Source organism: Meriones unguiculatus, chromosome 1 (assembly GCF_030254825.1).
Source record: "Meriones unguiculatus strain TT.TT164.6M chromosome 1, Bangor_MerUng_6.1, whole genome shotgun sequence".
Lineage (NCBI taxonomy): Eukaryota > Metazoa > Chordata > Mammalia > Rodentia > Muridae > Meriones > Meriones unguiculatus.
The window spans coordinates 108,463,827-108,487,734 of NC_083349.1; the positions used below are offsets into that span (position 1 = coordinate 108,463,827).

The 23,908-nt window shown below is 43.8% G+C and overlaps 3 protein-coding genes across 7 annotated transcripts in view; all 3 read right to left on the bottom strand.

The window, feature by feature from the left end:
* The window catches only part of Gpn1 (GPN-loop GTPase 1), a 21,318-nt gene extending 12,605 nt beyond the window's left edge, over nt 1–8,713 (bottom strand). Inside the window, exons 1-7 of the mRNA XM_021635460.2 lie at nt 8,577–8,713; nt 7,777–7,870; nt 5,798–5,837; nt 4,887–4,953; nt 4,159–4,196; nt 2,138–2,216; nt 1,874–1,968 (exon numbers count right to left, since the gene is read on the bottom strand). Coding sequence (XP_021491135.1) covers nt 1,874–1,968; nt 2,138–2,216; nt 4,159–4,196; nt 4,887–4,953; nt 5,798–5,837; nt 7,777–7,870; nt 8,577–8,687 — 524 coding nt within the window. The 5' untranslated portion in view covers nt 8,688–8,713. The remainder of the gene's footprint in view (nt 1–1,873; nt 1,969–2,137; nt 2,217–4,158; nt 4,197–4,886; nt 4,954–5,797; nt 5,838–7,776; nt 7,871–8,576) is intronic.
* Nucleotides 8,714–15,008: 6,295 nt separating this feature from the next.
* On the bottom strand, nt 15,009–21,674 carry Ccdc121 (coiled-coil domain containing 121). The gene is made up of 2 exons (XM_060364896.1): nt 17,490–21,674; nt 15,009–16,179 (listed from the first exon to the last, which is right to left on the bottom strand). The coding sequence occupies exons 1-2, from the start codon at nt 17,765–17,767 to the stop codon at nt 15,189–15,191; spliced, it is 1,269 nt and encodes a 422-aa protein (XP_060220879.1). The 5' UTR covers nt 17,768–21,674; the 3' UTR covers nt 15,009–15,188.
* Nucleotides 21,675–21,819: 145 nt separating this feature from the next.
* The window catches only part of Znf512 (zinc finger protein 512), a 33,574-nt gene continuing 31,485 nt past the window's right edge, over nt 21,820–23,908 (bottom strand). For all 5 annotated transcript variants that reach the window (XM_021635442.2, XM_021635444.2, XM_060364882.1 and 2 more), the window contains one exon: nt 21,820–23,709. In XM_021635442.2, the coding sequence (XP_021491117.1) occupies nt 23,404–23,709 (306 nt within the window). In that variant the 3' untranslated portion in view covers nt 21,820–23,403. The remainder of the gene's footprint in view (nt 23,710–23,908) is intronic.

A 23,908-nucleotide genomic window follows, 5' to 3' on the forward strand; every position in this document is an offset into this window, starting at 1 on the left:
AGGTCAAGGCCAGTCTGAGTGCTTGTTCCCAAACATAACTAAAAAGCATTTAAGCTCCTGGGACTAAGTAAAGAGAACAGAAAAACCCTCAGACTGAATTCAGTCTCTCCCAGAAGGAAATGACCACCAACATCAAGCCAGCAACTGACCCTCCAAGCCTATATCATGTGCTGCTTTTGATCCACTTTAATATTTTATCAAACAATTCTCTCTCTCTGTCTGTCTCTCTCCTCTCTAGTGAAGGAAGGAGCATTTCCTGAATACTCAACATAGGATGGTTACTCTGGTAGGCACTTTGCATGTATGCATTATGTCCTTCCATCCACACAAATGCCATGTAAATGTATACAATTTTTGCTTTTTCTTAAGACATTTATATCATTTTGTAGCCTACACTAGCCTAGAACTTAATTGTACAGTCCAGGCTGGTCCTTGAATTTGTAGCAATTCTCCTGCCTCAGCCTCCAAAAATGTTGTCCTACAGGTTGAAAACTTCCCACATTTACTGAGTTAGATGGACAAGAAAAAAATTATATATACTTTTAAAAAAGTATGCATCATGAATTGTTTTTAAAGTTGATCTTCCCTTACCCTTTATTTAAGGTCCGCATTCCCAATGGCTGATCCAGACCTTGACTGTGCGAGGCACACCCTCTCCTGCTGAGCTCCATTCCCAGTCCTGACATTTTGAGCTATGTGTACACTGTAAAATGACTTCTATACTCAGGGTAATCAAGTAGCTGTTTTTACCCATTAATGTAACTGTGGAACAATGCTATTTTCCATAAAACTTCTATGTGAATCAGGCCTTCTTTTATCCAATATGAAGTTTGTTCCAAGACCTATCATACTGATGATGGCTCTTGTACATTCCCCAAATTAAACTGTCAGTTTCCATAACACTCTCCTTCCATGTCACTCTGAATGCACAGCGAACCATGAAACATCTTTTCCCGCCCAATGCAACATTTGGGATGAGCCAGTACATGCCTGGATCCAAGACCTTTCTGTTACTGTTGTTCTGAATGCTATGTCAGGCAGGGTCTTATTACACAGTCCATATCAGCCTTGAATTTACCCCCTTCACCTCCTGACTTGGGATTCTAGGAATGCACCACCTCGGCAGGCTGTACAAAACTTTTTATCCCTAGTATCTCCTCATGTTCCACTTTTTTGCTACTTATACAAAACCTAAGCACCATTTTCACCAGAGAACTCTATACTATCCAGATCTGGATCTTACCCAGCTAGGAGGAACTACCACTATTTCTCTGACAGGCAGGGAGGAAGATGCTGAGAGAAAATGCCAGCACCATATGTGTCCCTCTTTTTTGGCCTTCTCCTAACCCATGACAATCAACTGAGTATTAAATACAAATGATCACAAATCCAGGGAACTATAACCAGGACTCAAAACCAAAAGCCAGATAAGGTAAATCTGGTGAGATAGCTCATCAGTTAAGAGCATTTACTGCTTTTACAGCAAACCCAGGTTCAATTCCCAGCACCTGTATGGTGGCTCACAACTGTCTATAACACCAGTTCAAAGAGGTCTGACAACGCCTTCTAGCTCCTGCACACACATGTTATACACACATGTGCAGGCTCACATACATACAAATAAATAAGTAAATGCCTTTAAAAAAATAAAAAAGGACCTGGGTGTTGTGGCTCAGGCCTTTAATCCCAGAACTCAGGAGGCAGAGGCAGGCGGATCTCTGTAAGTTTGAGGCCAGCCTGGTCTACAGCGTTCCAGGACAGCCAAGGACTACAAAGAAAAACCTTGACTCAAAAAAACCTAAATAAATAAGTAGGAGAATGAGAAAGAGGTCTCATATCTGACAGGACACCAGGCCTATCATTCATCACTCACCTGCATGCGTATAGCATATTGGACATGAAGGTCACTGGGTTAGTACTCCGTGACGTGTCCATGACATAGATGACCACTGTTGGAAATGAGGATGCCTAGAACCACAGAGAAACTGGAGTCTTAATCATCACTCATCACTTGCTCCCACACAAATCTTTTCCTCCCTTTCTTGGCAAGAGAGAACCACTGTGGGTGTTCAGAGCCTCTCCCTCTCATGTTCAGCCCAGGCAGTGAACAGAGGCTGACAAGGCCCAGCACACTCACCAGGGCCTCTGTGATGATTGTCCCCGAAGCTGACCAGGTGAATACTTCAATCTGTCCGGGTGTGTCAATCAAGACATATCTGGAAATATTCCATCACAGAGAATGTTAAATATCTACTTATCCAAGAGTGCAATAACACTGCCAAACGCCCCACCATGCCCTAAAGCTGTAAATTCCCAAGTTTGCTCCAGCTCAAATATGCTAGTGAGAAGCAACAGTGCAAGCTGTGGTAAATAATCATAGGAAACTGGTAATGACAGAAACTCTGAACTACCTATGAGACATCAGCAAAACCAGAAAGCAACTATCTTGGGAACCATCTGGCTTCTTAGGGATGAGGATAAAGAATAAAGGGAAGGAAGAAATAGAGAACTGGGGGAATGGGGAAATATTGCCTACAAAATGTTTCTGAAGTGATGACAACATTCTAAAATTGATTGGCAGAGATACTTATATAACCCTGTGCACAATTCTGTGGGAGTACTAGAAGCCACTGATTCATACAACTGGAAGGCATGTAAACTGTACCTTAATATACATTCAGAAACAGGGAAACTTGGAGACAGGGATATAAGTCAGTATAGAACACAGGCTCTGCATGGACTTAGGATGTTCAACACGCTGGGCCCAATCCCCACAAAAATAAACTAATAAGAAAGTTAGCAAATAGGGGCTGGAGGGATGACTCAGAGGTTAAGAGAACTGGCTGCTCTTCCAGAGGTTCCGAGTTCAATTCCCAACACCCACATATAGTTATACCATCTATAATGGGATCTGATTCCTCCTTCTGATGTACATGAAGACAGAGAGTTCATACACATAAAGTACATGAATAAATAAAATTAAAAAAATAAAATTAGCAAATAGACACAGGATAGGCACTAGGGAAGCAGAGAAAGGGAATCTGAGTGATGATGTTAATGATAGGGAGAAGTATGAAATTAAGTAATCATGTTCCATGCACCAATAAGTAAATATAAGACATTTAAAACAAAAGGCTTTACAGAATGCTATTTTTCTGATGAAAAAAAAAAATTCTACCTTAATTACTGCCCCCAAATTATTATCTCTGTAATAATACTTTATGCATAGAAATAAGTGAAGTGCCAGTTGCTGAATAACAATAATTTTACTGGGACTGACAGTGACAGCCTCATGTTTCGAATGTGTTCTTTTTAAATAACTTTTATTACATTTATTTTGTGTGTATGTGTAAGCACAGAGACACAGCAATCATGTGGAGGCCAGAGGTCAACTTGTAGGAGTTCTTTGCTTCTACCACAGAGTCCCAGGAATCAGACTGGGGTCATCAGGCTTGGTGGCAAGTGCCTTTGCCTGCTGAGCCATCTTGTTGGCCCATTGTTTGAATTCTTTATAATGAGCATAGCTCCTTTTTTTTTCTTTTTTGGTAATACAGCAAATTATCTTTCTCCCTTAGAAAAAGTAAACATCAAAAATTTAGTAATATAACTGGGTGCAGTGGTGCTTGCCTGTAATACCAGCACTCAGGGAGGCAGAAGCAAACTCCATGAGTTTGAGGCCAGCCTGGTCTACAAAGCGAGTCCAGGACAGCCAAGGCTACACATAGAAACCCTGTCTCAAAAAAAAAAAGTAAATAAATAAAATTAGTAATAGTTACTGGTAAAAAATGATATTAAGATTAATTATGTGTATACATATACATGTATGTATATGTGTGAGATATATCCATGTCTTCTCCATTACGGCAGACTGTGCTCCCTCAAATAGTGAGCAATAGTCTTCCCCTGAGAAAGGAAAAAAAAAGTGTTTCTCTAAAAGTCATGTGAAAACGAAAGGGGATGTTGGGAGGGGTCGCAGTAATTGAGAGTAAGCCTCTGTATATCATCTCAACGATTTTCTTGTCCACCTTTCTTTCTTTTCATTTCTAATAACCTCGTCTCAGTTAACAGTTTCAGGGTTCAAAGGTCCCCAAATCCTCTCAAAAGTCTAGAATTAATCAATGACTGGCAACAAATGAGTAGTCTACTGAAACCACCTACTTGAATGTATTCTGGGCCTTCTCAATAAATTTCATCACCTAGAAGAGAGAGATGTCACTTATAACCAGATCTAACTCCAACACAACCACAGAGGTCTCCTCCAGGGTGGCATGTATTGTATGCACCATCACAAAGCACAAGCGTAATGCAAGGAAGCAGAGCTACACAGTGCCAAGCCCTGACCTGGACCCGTCGGGGTCCCTTGCACACTGGCCACATTTGTTCTAAAGAGCGGGGGACAGGCTGTTATCCAGGCATGCCGGGTACTCCCAGCCCTGTGTGACACTCCTGCTTCCGCCTCCTGAGCTGGGAATCCTGGTACAAACTGTCCCACCCAGCTTTGGTCGAATGCTAATGTCTCAAGTGGCAGAAGCAGATTACAATGAGTATAACCCACCCATGGAAGTGACCGAGAAAATCTAAAGGACGACAAATACCTGTCACAAGAAGAAAATGCCACTATTTCACCATTCCTTGCTGTAGCTGATCACACTGCCCTGTGCCCTCAATTCCAGCCTACGACTTTTAGATTTTTGTTTGGTTTTCTCACTAACATTAAATGTGAAGCATCACACCTCACTCACAGTCTATTTTAGTCTACCAAATACCTGCATGTTTTTGGTATTTCTTCATTTTTGCTGCTCTTCTTTACCAATGTGATCAAGCTAGAGCGTGTTAAGAGTCAAAATTTTACAGCACCATGCCTATGAACGTAAGCAATGTCATACCTGATCAAACCTGGTAGCAAAGAGATTGAGTGAGGTCACTATGCCACCATTAGGCCCAAGTCCATACCTGAACACTCAGTTAAGGATTTAAATTGCACATATGAAATTATACAGTTAATGTGTCATTCCCCAACAGCAGTGTTCGATCAATGGGTACTGGCAACCCAGTCCTTAACAACCGTACAAATTTAGTGTTACAAGAATAATTTATTAGCAAGGTCCTCCTTGTTCATCTCTTACTTTATGATTGGCCACACAAGATATAGACAATAGCATGACCAAAATTTAATGAATAGACATGGGTCAAACAGTGAGGCTGCTGGCATCAGCAATTAAAATCATCTATGTAGCCAGGCGTGGTAGCTCAATCCCTTTAATTACAGCACTGGGGGGGGGGGGCAGAAGTAGGCAGGGCAACACGTAACAATCATTACTCTGATTCTTAGTAATCAAGCAACCTTCCTAAAGTTATTTTCAGTGAGTCACATGTCATGCCAAAATCAATCCATAAGAATGGAAAAAACTCAAAGGATTCTTCTGAACTTCCTGGTCTGAGTTCCTATGAATGACATTGATCATTATCGTGGCTATCTCACCCACGGCGACAGCACTTCAATGGACCCAGGCAGGTCACTCATCTCTGATCTTTTGTTGCAACACTTGCAGTCTGAGTGATGCTAAGGAAATTGACGTGAGATGGTAATGTATTGCTGGAAATCTCTAATCTCTCGTACATTCATCTTATTTACCTTACATCTTCTTAATATAATTACTTAAAGGGAAGTACGTTTTATACTTGTGTATATAAAGTTGTGAAACATGACAGGCACAACCACTCCCTCAAAAGCAATAAAAGTGGCAGCAATTCGTGAGGCCCAAATCAAACCCACAGCAGACGAGGAAAAGGATACTGCTTCATGACTTCTTTGTACTTCACTGTGTCACGAATATCTGAGGGGAAAAGAGAGAGAATGGTTCATTTTAATTTCTAAGGCATGGTCTCAGTTGTTAGGACTGGCTTTGAACTTTCTGTGTAGCCAAAGCTGCTCTCCCACCTCAGCCTCTGGAGTGCTGAGGTTGCAGAATTGCCTCCAAACTGACTTAGGCTTCTTACCAACATTTTCTTACACCTTCCCCCACACTTCCTGACTAAAGATAACTGCTGAGTATCCGATGAAGAATATTGGGCTTCTGGTTGTGGTGATGCACCACTTTAATGACAGCACTCAGGAGGCAGAGGCAGGTGAATCAGCAGCCTGATCTAGAGAGTGATTCCAGGACAGCCAGGACTACACAGAGAGACCCTGCCTCAAACAAACAAACAAAATGTTAGGCCAAGAACTCTTAATTATGATAGATTACATAAACATCTAAAACAAGATTACAAGTTTTAGATGTTTCAATGATAGTGGGTACATGCACAGGAAAACAAACAAACCAAAAACCTCACACCAAGAAAAGAAGACCTCGTACTTACTACTTCATGGTAAAAGAGGCAACACAGACATATGAGCATTAAATCTGTCTACTAATTCTACCAAAACCTATCCACGAAGGGCTGGAGAGATGCTCAATGATTAAGAACACTTAAAGCTCTTACAGAAGACCCAGATTCAGTTCCCAGCACCCACATGACAGCTCATAACTGTCTGTAAATCCAGTTATAGGGGTTCAGGCATCCTCTTCTAGCCTCTGCAGGAACCAGGCACACACGCAGTACACAGACACACATGCAAGCAAAACAGCCATGCACATAAAATAAAAATAAATAAGTAAAAACAAACCTACCCACCAGTCTACAGATGAACAATATTATTTTTTTTTTTATCCTCTAGTTCAGAGAGAAAACTTGTTGCCCAGCCTTCCCAAAATGATCTATGGGTTTTGTTTTGGTTTTCAAGGCAGGGTTTTTCTGTATAGCTCTGGTTGTCCTGGAACACTCTCTGTAGACCATGTTGGCCTCTAACTCAGAGATCTGTCTGTGTCTGCCTCCCAGGTGCTGGGATTAAAGGTGTGAGCCACCACTGCCTGGCCTAATCTATGATTCTTAAAATAAGATTACCCCTACCCTTAATTTTTATGTTTGGGGAATAAGAAGCTTAATATGATTAACAAGTGACAGTATGGCCTGGGAATCAGGAAGCATGGACCCAGCCCTGTCAGTGGATCACACACACATTCATCCCCAATCTACCCTCAACCCCATTATTTTTTTCCCAAACAGAGTGTAGCTATGTAGGTCACAATGACTCTGAACTCTCAATATTCTGCCTCAGCCTCCCTTGGATCACAGCAATACTTAATCTCTCTGATAGTATCAATCAGAAAGCTCTCCGCAGAACAATGCAAACTTTAACCCTCCACCCACACCCCCATATAACTTTGGGAATAGAAGAAACCTTCCTACAGATCAGAGTGAATTATAGCAGAACTCACAAACTCTGACAAAAGACAAAATGTTTGTGTCAGGTTATAAACTGACTTAATGTCACTTCTCATTCTCAAATCAATTACAACAAACAAACAAAGGACAAAAGAGAGACATAGATGAATGGGAATGATACAAATGTAGGAACCATTAGACTAAAGAGAGGGATAAATCTGTTCTGAAACTCAAGCAAATCCAGAGAAAATAAAAGTAGGTAGTTAGTTAATTAAGAAAGAAAGAGAGGAAGGAAGAAAAGAGAGAGAAAAAAAGGAAGGAAGGAAGGAAGGAGGGAGAGGGAGGGAGGGAAAAAGGGAGGGAGGGAGGGAAGAAAGAAAAGAAGGAAGGAAGAAAGGAAGGTAGAAAAGAAGGTAGAAAAGAAGAAAGAAAGAAAAGAAAAGAAAAGAAAAGAAAAGAAAAGAAAAGAAAAGAAAAGAAAAGAAAGACAAAGCTGAAGACATTCACCAATGTTGGCGGGAAAGGGGACCTCATGCACAGCTGGATCCAGGTTGATTACGTAAGGTGGAGAGCCTCTGTTGTGCAGGTGTCCTGTGAGCCTCTGCAAAAACAGGAGGGCAAGGTTGGAGGGTGGTGACCAGAGGAAAGGAAGAGGACCAGAGAATCTCCATTCCTTTACTGACCATGCCTATAAAATCTGTAACAATTTCCTTCTTCCCTCCATCTATTACGCTTGTTCAACAATGAACTCTGTTTAAAAGCCATCTAGTTCTATTACCCATTTAGCATCTATTATCCTCTTCCCTCCATCACGTCTTCGCTAACTTTGAATGACCCTCTAAGGGTTTCTTCCTCTATCTCCTCTACTAAAACATTAACTCCGTGAAGGCAAGAACCCCGTCAATTTTATTTCACTGTCTACTCGGAGCTTAGAATGTGGTAGGTCGAAAGATGGAATTCTTTCCCAACTTTTCATGCAAAACCTATGTGTTGGCACTATATTCCTTTTTTTTTTTTTTTTTTTTTTTTTTTTTTTTTTAATACTCTTTTCTACTCTTTAAGCCTGGGCCTTCGGAAAGCTGCCAATTCACAGCAAGATCATTTGAGTTGTGCCAAGCATGCACAAAGGTTACTCCGGAGAAAGCCTGAAGTGACCCAGGCCAGCGTTCGAGGCTTCGGGAAGAAACTGGAGTTAGAGGCCAGCCCCCCAGAAAACCACCCGCCCAGACCCTCCAATTCCCTAGGTAACTTCCTCCCTGGCCACAGGCAACCTATCCAGCGCCACCGTTCCGAACAGAGCACGACACCTGTACAAAGGTAGTTTTCCCGGATCCTGCCATTCCCAGCACCAAGAGACACACGGGAAGCTGAGGAGCCCCGGAAGCCTGCGGCTCGCCAGGAGTCGCGGGCGCCGCCATCTTTCCTAGGCCACGCCCACCGCTCCACGGAGAAGCCGGAGGGCGGGAGCCTCGCTACATTCCGGGCTGCGATTGGCAGAAGAATCCGCCTTCCTGAATTTAGGGCTGCGATTGGTCAAGTGAACTGACCTCGCTGAGTTTAGGGCTGCGATTGGCCAGACTACCCAAAGCGCTCAAACCCGCTGCTGTGGCCACCAGCACGGCTTGTGGGCGTCAGACTTTGTTGTATTGCTTAGGTGCTGTAGTTGCCAAGTAGGGTCTTTGGACAAGTGATGGGGAGCGTAGAGAAGCAGGAAGGGTTGACAAGAGTGAGGTAGTACCCGGGAAGGGCAATGCTCGCATCCCCAAGGCCCCAGCGAGTTAGGATCCCAAGCAAGGGGTCGTAGTGGTGCCTCCCTGTCAAGATTATGAGGTTAGATAAAATGTCAATCCACCTTTCCGGCTTATTGTTTGTTTGCTTTTGTTTTGTTTGGGGTTTGTTTTTCGAGACAGGGTTGTCCTGCACTCTTTTTGTAGACCAGGCTGGCCTTGAACTCAAAGATCCACCTGCCTCTGCCTCCCGGAGTGCTGGTTTTACAGGCATGCGCCACCCGACCACATGCAAAGGGGATGAAAGAACAGAACGGTGTTTGTTGCCCAAGTGTAACTGAGTAAATTAGTAATGAAGGATAGGGGTAGAGGAAAGTAGGATGAATCTCATGAAGGAAAGATGTGTGACAGAGACTGACCAAAAAATGTTTTCTTTGTCCATCTGTATGGCCATTTGTCCGAGAGAAGACGAAAAGACTAGATCGTGAAAAAAAACGAAAAGCCCAAGTGAAGCAGAAGTAAAAGTCCTTAAAAGTCCCCTCTAATACATTTACACAATGTAATACTACGTAGCAATTAAAAACAAGGAAATCATGAAATTTGCAGGCAAATGGTGGGAACTAGAAAAGATCATCCTGCGTGAGGTATCCCAGAAGCAGAAAAACACACATGGTATATGCTCACTTTTAAGTGGCTATTAGACATATAATAAATAGGATAAACAGACTAGAATCTGTACACCTAAAGAAGCTAAGCAAGAAGGAGGACCCTGCGTAAAATGCTCAATGTTCATTCACAAAGGCAAACGGGATAGGCATTGGAAGAGGGAGAAAACTAGGAACAGGACAGGAGCCTACCATAGAAGGCTTCTAAAAGACTCTAACCAACAGGGCATGGAAGCAGATGCTGAGATTCATAGCCAAACTTTGGGCAGAGTGCAGGGAATCTTTTGAAAGAAGGGGGAGATAGAAAAATCCGGAGGGGACAGGAGCTCCACAAGGAGAGCAACAGAACCAAAAAATCTGGGCCCAGGGGTCTTTTCTGAGACTGATACTCCAACCAAGGACCATTCGTGGAGATAACCTAGAACTCCTGCACAGATGTTGCCCATGGCAGCTCAGTGTCCAAATGGGTACCCTAGTAAGCGGAAGAGGGGTTGTCTCTGACATGAACTCAGTAGCTGGCTCTTTGATCACCTCCCCCTGAGCCACAGAGGAAGACAATGCAGCCAGTCCTGATGAGACCTGTTAGGCTAGGGTCAGATGGAAGAGTAGGAGAACCTCCCCTATCAGTGGACTGGGGGAGGGGCATGGGAGGAGAAGAGGGAGGGAGCTACAGCTGGGATACAAAGTGAATAAATTGTAATAAAAAATGAATAACAAAAAAAGATTTTTTAAAAAGTCCTCTTTAAGAGGGAGGTAAAGAACTATGGCAGTGGGTGAGGGGAACTGCTGGATATTGTTGACATTCGTGCAGACTAGATAAAACTCTTGAAGAGAAAAAAGAAGGATGTATATATCTATGCAGAGATAGCTATAGAATGAAGTGAGGAGGCTGTGGAGATGGCTCTGTCGGTAAAGTGCTGGCTGCGTAAGCATACCAAGCCAGAGCTCGCTCCCCTGTGCTCAAATAAAAGCCTGAGCTTGGTGCCATGCTCCTGCCATCCCAGTGCTGAGGAGCTCAGTGGCCAGCTAGGTCAGACAATTAGTGAGCTCCGGGGCCAGTGAGCAAGCTTGTCTAGATTTTCAGGCAGATAGTGTCTGAACTCACCTGACTCAGGGCCTCCCCAGACAGCCCAGTCCGGCTTGTGTTACTTCTGTTGGTGATATAGGAGACTGTATTTGAAATTTATTCTGCTGGCGGTACACACACAGTTCGGCTACTTCAACTGTGATGCTGTTTGAATTTGGAGTCTTTTTAATTGCAGTTGTGTGTGTATAAGCTAAGAGGACAACTTGTGGAAGTCAGCACTCCCCACCGTGTGGGTCCCTAGGGATTGAACTCAGGTTGGCAGGCTTGGCTGCAAGCACTTTTATCCACTGACCCATCTCCAGGCTGTGGCGTCAGCAATAGTTGAAGCATTGCATGAGGAGGTTCTCTAATAACCTTTGACCTCCTCCCTACTTTTAAAAACAAAACAAACTTTTTTTTTTTTACTTTTTTTTCTTCCTGCATGTGTGCCTGTATGCCAGAAGAGGGCATTATAGATTTCCTTATAGATTCATTACCCATGGTAGTTGTGAGCCACCATGTGGTTGCTGGGAATTGAACTCAGAACCTTTGGAAGAACAAGCAGTGCTCTTGACCTCTGAGCCATCTCTCTAGCCCTCCTTCCTACTTTTCTACAAAAGAAAAAAAGCTTGGAAATTCCTATCTCAGCATAAATGACTATCAATCATATTCTAAGCACATGGGAAATCCCACTCATTATTTTGGAAGTAAAAACAGGCCCACTGTCATTTTTTTCTTCTTTTGATAGACTGGGGTAGCAGAAGGAAGTCAAACCTGGGGATAATTTGTTTTAAATCCTTTTAGGTAACAACTGTACTTCCCAGCACTCAGGAAGATTGCCAAGTTCAGGGCCAGCTGAAAATACAAAGATGGCGTGAGGTTGGATTAAGTCCCATATGAAGTTGCATCCACAACACATTAGTTCCCAAGACCTGCTGGTCATGGTGTGTCATTTGAACTGGGAAAGACGTATAGGGTACCTGAAACGGATCCTGCCTCCTGCCCTTGCAGGACTCCTTTTTGGTCTCCAAGGGAAGTGATCTGATGATGCAATATAGATTATCCTGACCACACACCATCTTCTAAATATTCAATGGAACCCTACCAAACAGGAGGCAGCATTGACTACATATAGATTGTTAATAGTGACATGAACTGTCAAGTGTGGTTCTGTCTCGGTTAGATTTTAGTATCAGCTTGACACAACCAAGTCACCAGTTGGGGAAAGGTCTCAATCGAGGGATTCCCCAGATCAGACTGGCTTGTGGGCATGTCTCAGGGAGACTGTCTTGACTCTTAGTTGATTTAGGGGGGTACAGCACACTGTGGGCAGTGCCATTTCCGGGCAGGAGGTCCTAGATAGACAGGAAGCTGAGCATGAGCCAGAGAGAGCTAGCAAACAGCATTCCTCCATGAATTCTGCTCCAGGTTCCTGTATTGGCTTTTGTGGTGCTTTGAATAAGAATGGCCCAACCCCATCCTGAACCCCAAGGACTCATATATGTGAATGTTTAGTCCCAGGGAACGGAGCTCTTTTATAGGATTAGAACAGTTAAGATATGTGACCTAGTTGGAGGAAGTGTGTCACTGTCGGTTGAGGTTTTCAGAAACCCACACCAGGCACAGTAGCTCTCCCCTCCCTCTCTCTCTCTCTCTCTCTCCCCCTCTCTCCTCTCTTCCTTTTCTTCTCTCCCCCTCTCTGTATCTCCCTCCTTCTCTCCCTGTCTATCTCTCCTCTCTCTGTCTCTCTTTTCAGGATGTGGCTCTCAGCTTTTCCAGTGCCAGGCGTGCTGCCATAATAACGGACTAAACCTCTGAAGTTGCAAGCAAGACCCCACTTAGATGTTTTCTCTTATAAGAGTTGCCTCGGTCATGGTGTCTCTTCACAGCCATAGTAACTGAAATAACCTCCTCAATGAAGAAGTACAGGGTGAAACACACCCTTTCCTACCTAAGTTGCTTTTCTCCAGTGTTTATCACAGCAACAGGAAGCAAAAAGGCAGGTTTAAATTACCTTACCAATTTGAAAGGTAAGTTGGTACAGTGTGACACCAGAACAGGAGCCACATTCCTTTAAAAGTCTCTGAAACTTAGGAGAGTTTCTTTCTTCTAAATCTTAAATATACCCTGCAAAACATGTTTTTCAAACTGCACTGCCCTCATAACCCTGTGATGTATGGCTTCACTTTGCCTTATAAAGTGTTTTCAAGATGTCTTGATCTATACCAGCTGTCCCACAATGTCTGACTCCCCTTCCACATGATGTATATTCTTGCTTTTATTCTTACCTTTTGTTGTATTTTTTTCTAACAGCCAATGATCTTGTCCCTGTAAACACACTTACAGCTGTGTTCTAATAACTTTAACCTTTCCACATAAAAGGGACCTCAAGTAGCCAGTAAGAGGCTAAACGATCTTGACTTAGAGTGAGACAGCTGGTGGCCAGTCCTACGTGCATCTCTAAAATAAAGCTTGCTTTGATCAGACAGTCTTGGATTTGATCTTTCTTTTAGCATATTCAGGTTTAACAACAGTCACTTTGAAAATGATTCTAAATAATTGCTGAGGCTGAACAAGATGGTTGGATGGGGATACGCTGAGAAATTCCCCTTGCCCATGTATACCAAGAGAGATATGCAAGGATGGGCACAAGTTACAATGCAGAGATGTTTGCAACATTCAATAGAGAAGACCACCTAGCCTCCAAAACCATTCCCAATCTTCCAAATTTAGAGACTTGTAGGAAAAATGCATGTGCCCCATTCCCCACCTGCTGCCTTTCTCCAAGCAGCAAATGGATAGCCAGCAATGTTTCCCCTGCAGAATATTAGTGAAAGCGACATGCTGCTTCTAGATGTGAAACTGTACTGTGCCCCCCGCCCCGGCCTCTTCTTGGCAAATCTGACGACTCTATAGGTCCCTATAGCAGAACAGTGCACAGAAATAGAAGACCTTTGCTTCCATGTGTGGTCGTGTAAAGGAGACCAACCTAGCAACCAGCAACACCTATCTGAAACCATTGGCGATGTAAGAAATGTGTCTGTTGAAACATTCTTGTTTCTTGCAAGCAGCTCTAGTACACTCTACCACACCACCTTATCTGTTCAGAATGACAACTAGTAATGTAGTCACATATTGTGTTACACAAGCTAAAAACTTAAAAAGGGCTTCTAATAATTACAAATAAATCTCAAAAGTACTGGTGTCTGGGAAAGCAATGTTTAGAACAAGCTTACCAGGTGTGTGTGTGTGTGTGTGTGTGTGTGCGTGTGCGCACAGATATAAGAAACACCACACACAGAATAGGATCCAGAAGGATTTCGTCTGAACTTTCATGTTTATTTTTCAGTACTGAGGACTGTACCTAGGGGCTTTTTTCCCTTGCTACTCCAACACTCTACCATTGATTTACATCCCTTTTTTTTTTTTTTTTGAGATAGTTTATAATATTGGCAAAGTGGCCTTGAACTCACTCTTGAACTTGGCAGTCTTCAGTCTCTCAGGTAGCTGATATCACCCCGTGCACAATTCCCATTTTATTTCTGAACAAGGATAAGGAGTTGTAGCTTCTTATACTTCAGAAACTTTTAAATTTTATAGCAGCTGGGTGCAATGGCTCATGCCTGTAAGGGTAACACTCAGAATGATGATTAAGGTGGATTTTCCATGAGTTCAAGGCCACATAATGAATTTCAGGACAACCTTGGCTATCAAGTGAGACCCTGTCTTTAAAAATAATAATAATAAAGTTTACAACAGAAAGAGTATCTCTCCTACCACCTTCTTAAAGTTTTAGCTATTTCCCTCATTACACACCTCTTACCAGTTTCACCTACCCCTTCTTTACCCAACTCATTCACCAGTACTACTTTAGAGTACAATTTCACATTTAGTGTATGAGTGTGTGTGTACACGAGTGCATATGAGCACCTGTACCACGATGCCCCACGTGGAGGCGAAGGGACAACTTTCGGGATTCTGTTCTTTCCTCTACAATGGTTTCTGGCGGTCAGACTCAGGTTATAAGGCCTAGCTGCAAACACCTTTACCATCCAAGATATCTCACTGGCAATACTTTCATATGCAGAGTTTGTTTTAAATGACTCCCATTCCTCTGATTTTAAGGTCTTTACATTCAGCACTTGTCTCTTCCTAGTTTGCTCAATAGGCTCTAATACTCAGGTCCAGCTTCTTGTTATTTCTTTAGCATCACCCAGTTTAATTTCCTCCATAAATGGGTTTGCTAACTGAGGTAGTTGTATTTTTAGTATCACAACAGACTGAGGCAGAATTGTGATTTATTGCACTGTGAATCCTATTTTATAACAATGACCCTGTGTTATCTAGTGGTCTTCCATGGGAACATGTAAGAATCATGACAAAATCTCAAAGTGATTTTCAAGCTGGTCCAGTGTCACTGGCCATTCAACAGCCTCCCCAGTAGACCAAGACTGTCGGGGTCTAGCAGTTCCAATTCTTACTTCTCTGACGTATAAATTGCATTGGCTTTATTCTTGATTTGGTGCATGAAGGATGGCCAACGTGGCTTCGGGACATATTCTCAGGACGTCTCTTACTCTTTGCCTTAAGGTGTCCTCTCCCTCTAGCTAAGGCTTCTTGATACCACTGTTCTTCCTTCAGCTGCTTTTTCCACTTCTCTAGCTTCCTCTTTATAGATTGTAGCTTGTAGTGTTTCTGAGCCAGATTCATCACTTCCTTCTGTAACTCCTGGAACTCTCTGTTGATGCTAACACTCAGCTCTGAATTCAGCTTCTTAGCCATGGACTCTAAGGTCTGGGCCTCGTGCTTAAGCTCGCTGGAGGTGTAGTCTCCCACCTGAGGCAGTTTTAGTATGTGCAGCTCTCTGTAGAGGCACGCCTTAAGCTGCAGGAATTCCAAGCATGCCTGATGGGCCTTAAAGGCTGTCTCAGCTTTCATGGTCTCTAGTTCCTTCTGTAATGCCTGGATTCTCATCTCCTGGTTCTCCTTTACCAAGGAAATGTGCTTCAGTGACTGAATCTGTTGCGCCAGCTCGAACTGGGTGCGTTTCCTCTTCAAGATCTCTGTTTGAAGGTCTGCATTTTTCTGGGCAAATTTGGACATCAGTTCTTGCTTCTGTCTCTTAATCTCCCCACATTCCTGAGAATACTCATTCCAGTGATCCTCATGTTTCTTTTTACAATGCTCATTCCGTTTTTTTAGAAAGTCCACAATGGATCTGTTCTCATTCTCTAGATAGAGCCCCTGCTCTTGGAGAAACCTGCTGTTTTGTAGCAGGCTTTCCTGCCGGAGCCGAGCCTCCTTTATATTTTTGTTCAGTAGCTCTAGTGCCTTAATTGTCCTTCTTTCTACTTTCCTCTCCAATTTTGTTAGCCTCTCTGGCTTGAAAAATTCACTTAGAATAGAAAGACACGTTGGTGGTTGGGAAGAATCTTTCGGACTCTGAGCTAACCTGGAGGAGGAACAAAGGAAACACTCCTTTATCAGTTCTTTAAACACAATTGAGAAAACAGTAACTGGAAACTAATACAGACCCTTGTCTTGTATTCTTACAACAAACAAAGAAACTTTGAGTTTCTGTTGTGGATATAAACATGTTTTTGTTTTGGTCCCAAGTGTGGGATGCGGGGATGATTCAGATGATCCACAGCAGCAGACTATTTGCCTTGTGTGGGTTCTGAGAGGAGCTCTTTGCCAGCTGCAGATAGGTTAAATCTGAGGACTCTGGAGAGTGAGAGCACAGAGCACAGAGAGTGAGATTGGGAAAGAACTATGCTGCTCCTGCTTCCCCCTTGCTTCTCCTGGTGGCTGTTATGAGACAAGATGTTGGGCAATCTCCTGAAACATGAATTGGACTGGCTCCAAAGAACCCGATGACACTGACCAGCAGGATGCAGCTACCTAAAAGAACTATGCTCCCTCTCCTACTAACCCTTTCCCTCTCCTAACTGGTGTTGGGGTTTTGAAAAGGACTGGGTGGCGTAGGGGAAAAAAAAGATAAAAGAAATGTATCATAAAAGAGTTCTTAAAAAAGCATGCCACCAGGTTTCCATCATGCTCAGATAGTGCCAGTGCTACTTGGATTTTTGTGAATTTAAGAACATTCAAGAGTTATCTGTCCAGAGAAATGACATTGAAAAGATGACTCCATCAAGTTGTCTGTAGAAATCTATAGGGTTTTGTTTTGTTTTAAATTAAAGATTGATGTGGGTGGGCTCAGCCAACGGGGGCAAGATGACATCCCTAGGCAGCAGGTCCTGACTTGAAGAAAAAAAAAAAAAAAAAAAAGAAGAGCAGTGTAATTCCATGGCTCCTACTCCAGGTCCAGCCTCAAGGTTCCTGTCTTGAGTTCCTGCCCTAACTTCTTTGGATGATAAACTGTGATACAGAAGTGTAAGATTAAATAAACCCTTCCCTCCCTGGGGCTGCTTTTGGTTATGGTGTTTTTATCAGAGCAATAGAAACCCTAATTAAGCATCTCACGAAACACGATGCTCAATGACTAGGCTATGCAGGCTGGGTGGACAATGAACATCTGGGATCTACCCATTTCTATGCCCTAATCCTAACGTTAGGAGTTACAGGAATGTGGTGCCTTACCCTGCTTTATAAGTGGGTGCTGGTGATCTGAATTCAGATCCTCATGCCACGTGGAAGATACCTGAGCCACTGAGCTGTCTCCCAGGCCCTCCCTCTTCCATCATTGTTACCAAGCTCAGGAGACCTTCCATTCACATCAATCTCCCCCCTCTTAGTACCTACCTGGTTCCAGAACTCAGATGTTTATCAGGGTGTATTTTGGGCTTACTGACGGTCTTTGCCAAAGAACTTGTACCAGGTGTCTGCTCTTGGGGAACACAATTTTCATAAGGTGTCTTTACTTTGGGGTCAACATGATGTAACCTTGCACAGCAAGAGTTGTCATCACATACGTTCTTAGTCTGAACTACTAAATTAGTCCTTGGAAATTGTCTGGACTTGTCCCCAGACCTGGGACTTCTGTCTTTTGAAATGCAGTTGCCCTGCTCTTGGGATTCCATCTCGTCTCACTTCTGAGAGTGAGACATCCAATCTCACACATCCAATCCTGTTACCACCAATCCTCTTTCAGGCGCCCTACACACCCTCTCAATTGTCCAACCCTCCCATTTCTCAGGCACTATCATCAGTTAGCAGGATCAGGCTGAAACCCATATAAACCCCAATGGCCTGCCTACCACTGTATCCTCTTACTCAGATTGGGGTCAAATTTTCCCTGCACAGTGATCTCATGTAATGTCACAGAAGTCTCTCTAGTGATTTGGTGTCTCTATGGTGAGGGGCTGAACTGCAACTTCTGCTGAGTCTGAAACTTCATGGGACCTCACCTAAGATCATTGTGAGTCTGTTGGTATTGGGAATGGCAGGAGCCCAGAACTACCTTTTAGAAATGACTACCTACTCAGTAGGAGCCTCGTGGGGCAGGAGGAAGGTCAGAGCTGAGGAGAGGAGTCTTTGGGGTGGAGAGTCCACGTGTTTGCTTTCTGGGTAACTTGACTAGCACTCCAGTTCTTTTCCCTGGGAAACCTGGGACCTTATTTTGGGTCAGAGTTAGCTTCTGCATAAGCCCAATGCACAGCTGGTGTAACTGTCTTGGTTGTACCTTGTCTTGAGGATGAAATGAACAGCTTCTTCAAAGCCAGGTCATAAGAGGAACCCTTGACTTGAATACAGAGAAAGCTGTCAAGTTAACAGTGAAGAATTTCTACTGCAGGACCTACCACATTCTGGGAATGAACAAAGGTGGGCAGTGGTGACGAAGGCCTGTAATCCCAGTACTTGGGAGGCAGGAACAGGCAGCTCTGTGAATTGGAGGCCAGCCTGGTCTACAGACTGAGTTACAGGACAGCCAAGGGCTACACAGAGAACCAGTCTTGAAAAAAATAAGTGTAAAGAAACACCTGTATTCAAACAGAAAGCAAGTAAGGAGATGACTAAGAGTTATGGAGATGCTGTTCGGTGGATAATCAAGCTAGCTTTTGATCTGAGAGTTGAATGTTGAACATAGGTGTAGCACATGAAATAGATAATCAGGCAGAAGCAAAGAATGCACACTCTAGGTGTTGTCAGGAAAGGAATGGGGTTTGGCTCCAGGAGCTTACCCATCTAGGTTATGATTCTACCACTAAATTATGTCCCTAGCCCCATTTTCCCTCTGTTGTTTCACCTGCCCTCAGTTTTTCTCTCTTCTCATTCATTTTTTAAAGATTTCGTTTTATGTGCTTATGCGCAGACAGACCTGCTTGGCAGTATTCACACTTGGCCTTGCCCGTGGAGACCAGAAGAGGGTGTGGGAACCACACACACCCACACCATTTTTAAAGCTTAAGTGAATGAAAGGGGCTGGGGCTGTAGCTCAGCTGTCGGAGTGCTTACCTGGTGTACAGAATCCTGAGAACAAGCTCTAGTGCCAAATAATGCTTGGGGTAGTAACACACACCTGTAATCCCAACACCCTGGAGGTGGAGGCAGGAGGACCAGCGATTCTAGGATTTCCTCTTTCTGCAGAGCAAGTCCAAGGCCAGCCTAGGATAGATGAGAACAAAGAACAAAACCTTTTTCTTTTTTAATGTGAATGAAGGGCTGGAGAGTCAGTGGCTGAGAGCACTTGCTGCTCTTGCAGGGCACAGAACCCACACGGCGGCTTTAGGAAATATCCATGGGAATTGGGGAACTGGCCATATGTGGGTGTTACTGCAGTATCGGATCAGCACTTTGCACCCTCTGTGACAGGTGCTCTTTCAGAACTGCACCTTGTAACAGTTCTTTAATGGTTTTCTTGAGCCAAATGTGTCTTGACTGACACACCCAGACAGACTGATACATTCACCTGGCCAGCTTGGGGCAATCACGAGGACCTTGTGACTATTCTTGAATCTGAGTTTGAGCCCTAAAATCCACATGGTGGAAGGTGAGGACTGACTCCCATACATTGTCCTCTGATCACCACATGCTCACGGTGGAGCCTGAACACACACGTGTGCTTGCGTACACACACATATTTAATCACTCAAATTATACATATTACCATGTCCAGCATCCAGGTGTCTTTTAACAGGACTATAAATGTTACTTGTGTCACACACACACACATTTTTGTTGTTGTTTTTCAAGACAGGATTTCTCTGTGTAGCCTTGGCTGTCCTGGACACTCTTTGTAGACCAGGCTGGCCTTGAACTCAGAGATCCGCCTGCCTCTGCCTTTGGAGTTGTAGAATTACAGGCACGTGCCACCACACCCAGTGTCGCTTGCTATGAATAGAAGAAATCCTGAGTTGTATAGAAATCTTTTTTGCAATGACTTCTTTTAATTTTCTGAGTGTTTTGCATGGATGGCCGATGGAGGCTTAGTAATATATATAGTAATTGTGCTGGTTAGGTTTTTGTCAACTTGACACAGCTTTAGGTCATCTGGAAAGAGGGAATCTCAACTAAGAAAATATCTCTATCAGGACGGCCTATAGGCAAGTCTTTAGGAACATTTTCTTAGTTAATAATTGAGGTGGGAGGGTCCCCATTGTGGGTGGGGCCAGCCCAGGTTAAGTGGTCCTGAATTGCATAAATAAATAAATAAAATAAAATAATCCAAGCTGAGCAAACCATGATGAACAAGGAAGCAGCAGTCCTCCATGGCCTTTTGCTTCAGTTTCTGCAGCCAGGTTCCTACCATGGCTCCTGTCCTGGCTTCCCCTCACGAAGGATTAAAAGCTGTAAATAGAATAAACCGTTTCCTCCCCACGTTGCTTTCAGTCACTGTGTTCAGCACATCAACAGAAACCAAACTAGGATAGTATCCCACTGTGTGACTATTACATTTTATCCATATAGAAGGATGGAAAAGATAATGAATTGGAGTAGATTTTAAAAAAGAAAAAAGAAACACACATACTAGTCTGAGAAGTTCTTGCATAGCAAATAGCCCTCCTTCAAAAGCTGACTCACTTCTGTTTTGAACACGTCTATCCTATGGAGCATCTTCTCTACTGCGCCTAACTGGCCAAGCAGAAAGAACTGCCTGGTATACTGTGCTCCTTTCCCATTAAAAGGAATTTATTTAGGCACACCTTTGGAGGTATTAGTCTATCAGACATGAAGGATGTGGCAGGCCAGGAAAGCTTGCATCATGGCACCAGAAAGCAGGAGTGAATCTAGATGAGAATGTTCTCCCCAGTGCTAGGGAAACAGGCTCATATACATGTTAGTCACCCATTAATCAGAGCTACATCCCTTTTTTTTTTTTTTTTTGAGACAGGGTTTCTCTGTGTAGCCTTGGCTGTCCAGGACTTACTTTGTAGACCAGGATGGCCTCGAACTCCCAGAGATCTGCCTGCCTCTGCCTCCCCAGGGGTGTGTGCCACTACGCCTGGCTACATCCCTCTCTTACATAGTCTTCAAAGCACACACATCACTTCTATAGATTCCAACAAACTACCGGCTACTCACTCATTTGCCATATGAAGGGCTGAAAGAGCAACAAGAAAGAAATGAGGGGTCTGGCCAGTGTCCTACTAGGCTGTGTTTTGGGAGAACAGATTTGGTGGACAAGCGGTAGTTCCTGGTAAACATGTTGAGCGTCTCTGCATTGTGCATGTCATCATTCCTGTGCAACCTCCCACACAAGTGGGCACATAGCTGGGACTGATCTTATTCTCACGGCACATGTTCAGCATTATTACTACTGCCAAGTCATTTTCAAAGTATCTATATCAATTTCATTACACACACACACACACACACCTGTGTATACCAAATACTGCCATCCTTGGTTATATGAATTTTAAAAGTTGAATAGCATGACTAGGACAGTCTACACAAGTCTTGTTGATTCCTGGCCTTGTGAAAGAAAAGGAAAGGGCCTGCTACAAAAGATCCACAGCAAACAGGCCACATCTCTGCACCAGCTCCCTTTTGTTGCAGTCATTGAGACCAGAAGGTTTTAGGAGCCAAGGAATTACTGAAATGACTTTTAACTCCCCCCAGTTCTCAGCCATCTTCTGAGTCCCATGTGGTGTCAGTAAGGTGTCCGACAGCAGGGCAGCAGCAGAGAACCAGAGACTTTCTAAGTGAGTCATTTTATTTGCCATTGCCAAATATTCTCCAAGTCCTTGTCACCAGAACCTAACATAGCTTATTTCTCCTCCTCCACAGCCCTCACCCTACTACAGGAGCTCTAAGGGTGTAAGCAGGAATTAAAAATAAAAACAGCACAGACACATCATTTCCTCGACTTGTTTCAAAATGACCCCTTCTGGAAGTGCCCGATTCAAGTTTTAATGCCCCATTATTGAAAAGTGGTCTTCACAAAGCACACATGATAAAGCTATATAGAGGAGCACAGAGAACAGAGACTTCAAGGGTGGCAAACAGCCTTTCAGAGTTTGAAAAGGTATTATTTGTCCCTATCAAGGCTACCTTGTAAGTGGCATATGTCATACACTAGGCAGGAATATAGAAGAACAGTATTTACACAAAAAGAGGAAGAGAAACCAGAAACACGATAACAAGGCTACTTACTCTAACTCATGTTCCAAAGATACCGCCTTCACAGGGAAGAAGCCCACTGACCACCACCAGACAAGCATGAGGTACAGAGACCATTCTTTCCGGCTCCAGAGAAGTATCTACATCTGGTGTCAAAGTCTCACAATATAAAGCAGATAGAACTCCATATACAAACAGTAGGACAGTATTCTCAGAACATTCAGACAGGTGGGTTAGTGCCATGGAGGAGGACTTAGTGGGTGTGGCCTAACAAGTGAGGTAAGTGCAAGGAAGAGGGAGAGCACACCTTGCTTTGCAACCTCAGCGGCATTTCCAGGTATCAGGGCACCGGCAAGGGACTGAGTCATTTCTCCACCCTTAACAGCAAGGAGTCAAAATCAAGCTTTGAGTAGTGATTCTGGCAACCTGGGCGGGTGGGACAGTGTTCATGCCATTGCCCCTTCGTTCCTTCTCGTCTTAGTGTTTGGGACATAGACTCCGAGGGCTGCGTTTCCGTGCCTGTGGGTCCACTTCGTCCCTGCTCCAAGAGCAATCGTAGGGAGCTCCTAGCTTATTCATGCTAAGTCATTTTCTCCCTCTCAACAGTAAAACCAAATTATATACAAGCAGCCTCCCTCAGATTCTGCTTCCCAGGGTTCAGGGCTACACTGTAACAAAAATGACAATTCTGCTTTCCAGTCCTCTTATGTCACAAACACAAGGACAAAACTTGTCATGGCTTTAAAAAAAAATTGGTTTGGAACTGTTCTGTAAGCTAGATGATGGGACAGCCACTAAATCAACAGAGAATTCCAAGAACATCTGTAATCCAGACAGGAAAGAACAAAGAAAACCAGCTGATGATTTCTTTCTTAAACTTGCACAGGGTTGGCGCCTGCCACTGCTTTTTCAGGGGAGCTCTTTGGGCAACAGAAAAACCAAGAGGACTCCTTGGGAATATGAACCTGCTAAGGCAGGGCGGGATGAGAGTGAACTAGTCAGGAAGACCATGAAATTTATACAGAGGAGCTGAAAGCCACAGCCCCACAGCAACAGCTGAAAGCATCTTCAGCCAGCCCACGACTCAGGACCCCTGCACGTGTCCCCACGTCATCTGTACCACATCCATTCTCCTAGGAGCACTCTCAGTGGCTGCCTACTTCCTCCCTCGTTTGTGAGTGGTCTTGGCGGGCTCGGCTTTCTGGGACTGTGCTAGGACTGGCTCCTGTTCTGATCCTTTACATAAGGTAGACACTACCAGTTCCTCGTTCCCGCCCTCCTCCTTCCCTGCCCTCGGCTCTGCCTGGTCCTCTGGAGGCTCAGTTCGAGGCTGCTGCTGCCTCCTCAGGGACCGTCGGCTCCCGTGCTGCTGCCGCTGCTTCTCTTCTTCCTGCTGCCGCTGCTTTATCTTCATCAGCTTCTCAAAGCTTTTGGTGGTTGTCGGGTTTACAACAAACCAGTCCTAAAGAGGAACAGCAGACACGGAACCACGTAAAAACATCATGAAGGACAAAATGAAGGGACAGGAAGAATGGGGAAGGCTGTGTTAGGTATACAGCACAGGAGGGATGGGAGCACATGGGCCTTAAAGCTCCATTTTTGAATGAGTATTGTGTATATGATTCTGTGTAGTTTAATATGTAATCCAGATACAGGCGTGG

Bases quoted from the DNA above. Each gene is read 5' to 3' on its own strand.
- Ccdc121 (XM_060364896.1), bottom strand. From the start codon at position 17,767: ATGGAATCCCAAGAGCAGGGCAACTGCATTTCAAAAGACAGAAGTCCC. The intron at 16,180-17,489 runs GTAGGTACTAAG...TTCCTCCTCCAG, and splicing joins CATCTGAGTTCTGGAACCAG to GTTAGCTCAGAGTCCGAAAG.